Raw genomic sequence first — 8,268 nt, forward strand, 5'->3', positions numbered from 1 at the left:
TTGCACCTATATCTTTGAGTCTGTGTTTCCTTATGAATATGCCCATCCACAGACAACAACAGTCGTGATGGTGCTCTCCTGTAATCCCAGCATCCAGGAAGCAAAGCCTGAGCCACACAGTGAGCTCCAGGCAGCCTGAGGCACAGCAAGACCCTGTCTCAAAAACCAAAAGATAGCTGAGTGGTGGTGGCACAGGTCTTTAATCCCAGCACCCGAGAGGCAGAGGCAGAGGTGGGTGGATCTGTGATTTCGAGGCCAGCCTAGTCTACAGAGCGAATTCCAGGACAGTCAAAGCTACACAGAGAAACCTTGTCTTTGAAAAACAGAAAACAACAAGCAAGCAAACAAAAACTCCTTAGCTAGGCAGTGGCGGTATGTGCCTTTAATCCCAACTTTTGGGTGGCAGAGGCAAGCAGATCTTGTGAGTTCAAGGTCATCCTGATCTACATAGTGAACACCAGGTGGGCTAGGATGTTGATAGTAAAGACAGTCTCTCTCTCCATATAATATATATATATATACACACTCATACACATATATGTGTGTGTATGTATGACAAGTATACCACTATACATATACATATATATGTATATTATATAACCTAAACATTTATGTGGACACAAATCCCTTCCCTTTGGCTTTATATGAGTATACTTGTTCGAGGCTCTTTCAGTACTCTGTATGCACTTCCATTTTCTTTCCTAACATGCACATATTGTCCAGGGTGGCTCTGGGAGCCGCTTTGGCCCTGGGCTCTGTGGCCCCTAGAGGTCAGCCAGGAAACACCCACGTCAAAGGCAGAGAACTGTGAGAAGCCATTTCATTCCCTCCCATTGTCTCCTCTAGGCCTGCTGGGTCATCTCAGGAACGCTGTCCAACATTCTAGTTCTGAGGCAGAACTCTCCGTTCCGCGTTAGGTGGCCGGAGCTTCCCTCTGGCTGAAAGCTGCCGAGATGAAAGTGAAGCAAGGGTCTTTTCTGTGGTACCTTTACCTGGACAAAATCTACTGCTTGTTGTCTTTGAGAAATGTGAAGGCCTTGATGGAGTATTTTCACCTTCTGGACGCACACCGAAGGAACACTTTGAATGGTCAGTTCTTTCCCACACAGAACCCAAAACGATCTCCTTAACATTTATTTCATCTTGTCAAGGATGCCCGGAGAGAACCTGCCAACAGCTGAGACTGATGGCAGTTCAGTGCAGAGGATGAAACCACAGGTTCTGGGGTCAGGCTGGGCTCTACCCACAATTCCTTGGTGGTTTGATGAGCATGTTGTCTCCTACTTGAGGCTCAGTTCCTTCTTCTACCTTCTCATGTCTCTCCCACTCGTCATCCCCCTCCTCCCACAGGGTCCTCTCCCAACCGTCAACCCCTCTCCTCCCCACAGGGTCCTCTTCCACCCCCGTCATCCCCCTCCTCCCACAGGGTCCTCTCCCACCTGTCAACCCCTCTCCTCCCACAGGGTCCTCTCCACCCCCGTCATCCCCCTCCTCCCCACAGGGTCCTCTCCACCCCCGTCATCCCCCTCCTCCCCACAGGGTCCTCTTCCACCCCCCATCATCCCCCTCCTCCCCACAGGGTCCTCTCCACCCCCGTCATCCCCCTCCTCCCCACAGGGTCCTCTCCCACATTCAGGTCATTTTGTTGTGTTTTGAGACTCACTGGTTTTAAGCAGGGTTGTCTGTGTCTATGTTTGTGAGTTACCAAAAATGTCCATTAGCTCTGTTACCGAGACCACACGCTAACAGAAGTCCAGGTGAAACAGCCTGGGTTCTTTTTAAGCCTCACTATAAATAAGACTTTCAACAAATCCAACCATTGCTGTCACCTCACAGAGGAAAATGTCACAAGGAAAATATCACAGTGGAGTAAGAACACTTTTTGTTTGTTTGTTTGTTTTGTTTTTGAGACATGTCTCACTATGTATCCTTGCCTAGCTTGGCACTCACAGCGACCCTTCTACCTCTACCTCCTGAATGCTGAGGTTAAAGGTGTGCACTTAAATTCTTGTCTTAAAAAACAAATGAACAACTGGGTGGTGGTGGCGCACGCCTTTAATCCCAGCACTCGGGAGGCAGAGGCAGGAGAATCTCTGTGAGTTCGAGGCCAGCCTGGTCTACAAGAGCTAGTTCCAGGACTTGCTCCAAAGCAACACAGAGAAACCCTGTCAGTAAAAAACAAAAACAAAAACAAATGAACAGTATTGGGGAGGGGGAGAGTCTGTAGCTCAGTAGTAGACATTTTTAGCATGGACTTAGGTCCCAGCACCGAAAAGAATGAAAGCAAACAGCGACCTGAAGACCCTTCTTTTCTACACAGTGTGGTGCCGTGCTTTCCTCTGTGCATGCAGATTAGCATGAAATGCAATACCGGTCCTCCCTGGCCCAGATAAGACAGCTGCAGGGCACCAAGCTGTCCCTCAGAAAGCTAAGCCACACAGCCTCCCTGGGACATTCGTGGAAAAGAGTCTCATCTCTCTAGTAACCAAATAACCCCCTCCCCACCACGACACAGTACTGGGAGGTCCGAGCCTGCTTTCTGATCATCAAGGGTAGGGACGGTGACCTGAAAGGGGGACGGTACAGCCTGATGGCTTGCTTCCTGGGAGAAGAACTGTAAGCCTCGGGTACCTGGGTGACCGACCAGAGTCATCTTGCTGCAAGACAGCATTGATCCCATAGCTACAATGTCCCGCAGGACACTCTGCCATCACTGTGTGGATATAGGATATTGCTCCGAGTGTTCACACCTGGTGGAGCACACAGAAGGGTCCACCAAGTGGTCAACAGACCAAAGCCGACATTGTGTCCCCAGGCTCATTGTGCTCCTGGCTGCTTCCTGCTGGGATTCCAAATCATATTGATGAAGTGTTTTTGCTTTTTTAAAAAATTTATTTATTTATTATGTATACAATATTCTGTCTGCGTGTTTGCCTGCATACCAGAAGAGGGCACCAGATCTCATTACAGATGGTGTGAGCCACTATGTGGTTTCTGGGAATTGAACTCGAGACCTCTGAAAGAGCAGCCAGTGCTCTTAATCTCTGAGCCATCTCTCCAGCCCCACCAAGTGTTTTATATACTCAGTGGAGCCCAGAGATAGTTTTTTTTATTAAAACATTTTCAAAAATTTTATGTGTTGGGGTTGGACAGATAGCTTAGTGGTTAAGGGTATTGACTGTTCTTCCAGAAGACCTGAATTCAATTTCCAGCACTCACATGACAGTTCAGACCTGTCTGTAACTCCAAAATCTGACATCCTCATACAGACATACATGCAGGCAAAACACCAATGCACATAAAATAAAAATAATTAAAACAATATTTTATGTGTATGTTTGGCTGCATGTATGCCTGGTACCCATGGACACCAAAAAAGAATATCAGACCCTCTGGAACTGAAGTTATAACAATTGTGAGCCACCATGTGGGTGCTGGGAATTGAACTTGGATCCTCTGAAAGAATAGTCAGTGCTCTTAACTTCTGATCCATCTTTCCAGCCCGTTTGTGTTTTGAGACAGAGTCTGACTCAGTAGAACAAGCTGGGTTTGCACTGGCAGCGATCCTTCTGCCTCAGTCTCAGGAGTGTGGAGATTACTGGCATGAGCTGCCGCACCCAAATCTGGAAATAGTTTTGGTAATCTAGAGGCAAAGGGGAAGCTGGTGGGCAGGATGGCTGCATATCGGAGTCCAACGTGGTCTTCTCCATAGAATTCTAGGCCGGCCATCAGTGAGATCCCATATCAACAGCAAAACAAAACCAACCAACCAAACAATAGAGGGGAAAACACACTTGAAAATCCCATAGCTAGATCTTTTTCTTCCTTTCATCCTTCCTTTCTCCCCCCCTTTTTTCCTCTCCTTTATTTTGTTATTTATTTATTTTTTGAGACAGGGTTTCTCTGTGTCCTTGGCTGTCCCGAAACTGGATTGGTAGACCAGGCTGGCCTCACACTCAGAGATCTGCCTGCCTCTGACTCTAAAGTTCTGGGATTAAAGGTGTGTGCCACTACTGTCATGCTCAATTGTCATGTAAAATTTCAATTTTGCTTCTGGAACAACCGAAATAACAGAAATGCAACTGCAGACACATTATAAAAGAAAAAACAGAAATAAATGTGGGTGCAGGTGTGTGCTCCTGTGTCTGCCATTCATGGTACCAATAGGCTATCTTTCAACTGGAAAGAGAAAAGGGCTTATTTGATTTACATTCCCAGGTCACAAGCCATCACTGTGCTGCTCCCGCCTTACACTGGCTGTAATGGCTGGTAAGTGGGCTGACAAGAACCTTCCTGTTCTTTAAGTTACAGTACTTTCCCTGGATGTTTCTGCTTGAATATGTGTTAACGAATGCACAATAGATGTGGCTTCATAGTAATAAGTGCACAGCTGCCATCAGGTTGGCCCACATATGAGCCCCAACCCTGCCACCCAAAAGTGACCACAGACCAGCAGCAGCCATATCACACCAGAGCTGGGAACAATGTGGAGTCTGTCCTAGGCCACATTCCCCAGAACAGGAGCTGCAGTTTGACGAGATCACTAAGGAGCTAATGTGCTGGCCGTGGGGGTGGGCTACCACTTTCCTGTCGGGGTCTCAGGGTTTGCTGAGATGTCGCATTCAAGAAGTGCTCCACATGGAGAAGGCTCCCTTCCTCCACAGTCAGAAAGCCTTTGTTCCAAGTAAGCATGAAAATTCTAGGGACTCTCATAGGAGAGGGATGATTTTTAAACTAACCATTCTGATGAAAGGAATCATGGGAAAGGCTGAGGAGAACAGCGGGATCTTTGAAAAAATATTTTATGTGTGTATCTATATGTGCATGATGTGTATGTGTGTGTGTGTGTGTGTGTGTGTGTGTGCGCACATGTGCAAAGGGCAACTCTGGGGAGTTCATTCTCTCCTTATACTTTTATATAAGTTCTGGAGATCAAACTCAGGTCTCCAGGCTTACATGAAAAATGTCTTTATTGACAGCCATCTCTCCCACCCACGTGTTAACATTCCTTTTTTAAATTTTATTTATTTATTATGTACACAGTGTTCTGCTTGCACGTTTGCCTGCAGGCCAGAGAGGGCACCGGATCTCATTACAGTTGGTTGTGAGCCACCGTGAGGTTGCTGGAAATTGAACTCAGGACCTCTGGAAGAGCAACCAGTGCTCTTAACCTCTGAGCCATCTCTCCTGCCCAACATCTTTAACACAGCAAAAATGAAGCTGTCCTTCCTCAAACAAAGAGCACCTCTTCATCAGCAGCTTGTCGGTCACTGGCAGTGTGTGCAAAATCGTCCGTAACTGGGGTCAGGAGCCAAGCACTGACCACCATATTGTCTGGGCGTGGATGACAAATGGTCATGCAGCTTCCATGACTTGGCACTCTGCGTCTCCACAGCAAGGGCAATTAAATCCTTGTGGAATTGTGGAAGGTTCAGTGTGAAGCCAGAAACAAAATGTTGCCATTCTCCTTCCAGCACTGTACGCTTCTGGCACGTCTGCATTTTTTTAAAAATTCATTTATTTATTATGTATACAACATTCCTCCCCTGTATGCTTGCATGCCAGAAGAGGGCACCAGATCTCATTACAGATGGTTGTGAGCCACCATGTGGTTGCTGGGAATTGAACGCACGACCTCTGGAAGAGCAGTCAGTGCTCTTAACCTCTGAGCCATCTCTCCAGCCCCCCACTTCTGCATTTTTTTTATGTGGCTCTCGGTTTAGCATTTTGGGACTGTTCTAGAACAACCCATCTGGTCCTCTCTCCCCCAGATGTGCTATTCTTCCATTTCCTCCACCACGTGACTAACATGAAAATCACACATATCAGGAAGATATTCGACATGCTGGACTGGACGGCTATGGGAGAGATTGGTTTTGACCAGTTCTATGTGTTGGTTTGCATAGTGCTGTCGCATCAGGTGGGTACCAGGGCTGGGGGTGGGGAGGAGAGGGCTGCTGTTCCCAGTCTTGTTAAAGTGACACTGAAGTGAGAGCACGAGGGACACTCTTCTGTCACTACACATGGATGGATGGGAAATAAGTGTGAACTTCATTTGTGGTTCCCGAATCAACCTGGGCATTCTAGTGCCACCCCAGCTTCTCTCAGTCCATCTCCAGTCCTCCCACGTTGCCTCTCCTTGTCAGGAAAACGTTGCCCCTGCCCACATGCCCACCTTTCTTGGCCTGCCCGTCCTCCATCCCAAGTACCTCACTCATTCTTGCCCTGATCCTTGGGTTCAGAGACTTTTCTGTGGAGGCCAAAAGAAAGGGAAGGGGGCGTTGTTCTCTGGGCCATACCCTCGCCATGGAACACTAGTCATGCATTTGCTAGCTTCTGCTGAGGAAACAGACCTTGTGTGAACACCAAGGCCAAAGCTTCCCGAGATCATCAGCGCACGGTGGCAGCCAGGGTTGTTCGTGAAGCAGAACTGACACCACAGAAGGTTCCCTTGAACATGGGGACTCCTATGGGCCTTGTTCATCTTCACAGTCCTTTCCCGAGTTTGGAGTTTGCTTTTTACTTTGAGCTCTCTAGGGAATGGCTGGTAACTATATATATATATATATATATATATATATATATTTTTTTTTTTTTTTTTTTTTTCGAGACAGGGTTTCTCTGTGTAGCTTTGGAGCCTGTCCTAGCACTAACTCTTGTAGACCAGGCTGGCCTCGAACTCATGGAGATCTGCCTGCCTCTGCCTCCTGAGTGCTGAGATTAAAGGCATGCGCTGCCACCACCCGGCTTATCTTTTTTAAAAAAGATTATTATGTATATAATGTTCTATCTACATGTGTGCCTGCATGCCAGAAGAGGGCACTGGATCTCATTATAGACAGTTGTGAGCCACCATGTGGTTGCTGGGAATTGAACTCAGAACCTCCGGAAGAGCGGTCAATGCTCTTAACCTTTGAGTCGTCTCTTCACTCCCCCGCTATATAAATCTTAGTGTAACACCATGCAGGGTAGCACCAATATTCTTACACATTTCTTTCCAAATAGAGCCATCTGGAAGATCAGTTCATGTACCGCCATTCCCGGCCAGTTTTTGACTTGCTCGACTTGAAAGGCGAGTTGAAAATAGATGGATCCGATTTTGAAATGTACAGATTTCTCTTCAATATTAAAAAGCAGGAACTCCGGGAGGTTTTCCATGAGTTTGACATCACAGGTGACCGAGTAAGTGCAGATTTAAGAATCATGGGGCAGAGGGCCATATCCTGTACCACTGGTAGGGATGGTGTGGAGGAGGCTGGCAGCGGACCGGGACTGGGAAAACAACTGAGACAAGTGCCCTGGCAGAGACAGGACCAGCTGTCACAGCATGTGGCACAGACACACAACTATCGAGGCAGACTAAGGTGGGGATAACATGGGGGTCAAGAGAAGTGTTTACAGATTTGAATAAGCAGAAAGGAAGAAACTCTATGATAGAACTAAGTGAGAAAAAATCCTGAAAAAGCTCCAGGGAAGATGGCAACTTATGCCTGTGTAAAGGAAAGCAGGTGACCACAGTGGGAGGATGACATGGGAATGTGACAAGGTGACCCTGTTCCCATGATGGTCTGCAGCAGACATCACTGTTCCTGGGTACTAACCAGCCTGTAACTAACTCCTATGCCTCTAAGTTTCCAAGACTCCGTGTAACACATGATTACCACCTTGCTAAACTTCTTTATAATTTTTTCTCTTCTTCCCCTAATAAAAGTTGCTTAATTACAAGGAATTTAAGCTCTACACAATCTTCTGCACTGAAAAATCCATTGACAGGAAGAAAAGGAGGAAACAGAGAGAGGAAGAGAGAGAGCGAGAGAAAGGGAAAGATAAAGAGAAGTATTACCAGCATCTAAAGAAGATGTATTCGACCGGGCTGAACCAGAGGAGTCGAAGTCTCCTTTGATACAGAAGTGAGCGTGACTAATTAACATGGCCACAATGAAGAACACCAAAATACACATCTTTGTGTATGTCTGTATTGTTCATTCATTTATTTATTTATTCATTGAGACAGGGTATCACAGTGTAGACCTAGCTGGCCTGTAACTGCTATGTAGACCAGGCTAGCCTCAAACTCACAGAGATCTTGCCTCCTGAGTGCTAGGATTTAATTTAGGTTTGCACCATTCATACCCAGTGTCTTTTGAGACAGTGTCTCATGTAGCCCAGGCTGGCCTCAAATTTACTATATAGTTGAAGATGACTTTGAGCTTCTAATCCTCCTACCTCCGTCTTCCAAGTGCTGGGATTACAGGGTATGTGTTTCTG

At 46.7% G+C, this 8,268-nt stretch overlaps 1 protein-coding gene across 1 annotated transcript; it reads left to right on the forward strand.

Moving 5' to 3' along the window:
* The first annotated feature begins 953 nt into the window (after positions 1–953).
* Positions 954–7,903, forward strand: Efcab9 (EF-hand calcium binding domain 9). Its single transcript, XM_038324572.1, has 4 exons — positions 954–1,089; positions 5,772–5,920; positions 7,006–7,182; positions 7,712–7,903. Exons 1-4 carry the CDS (start codon positions 954–956, stop codon positions 7,901–7,903), a joined length of 654 nt encoding a protein of 217 aa, XP_038180500.1.
* Positions 7,904–8,268: the final 365 nt, after the last annotated feature.

The sequence above is a fragment of the Arvicola amphibius genome, chromosome 4, assembly GCF_903992535.2.
Source record: "Arvicola amphibius chromosome 4, mArvAmp1.2, whole genome shotgun sequence".
Classification (NCBI taxonomy): Eukaryota; Metazoa; Chordata; class Mammalia; order Rodentia; family Cricetidae; genus Arvicola; species Arvicola amphibius.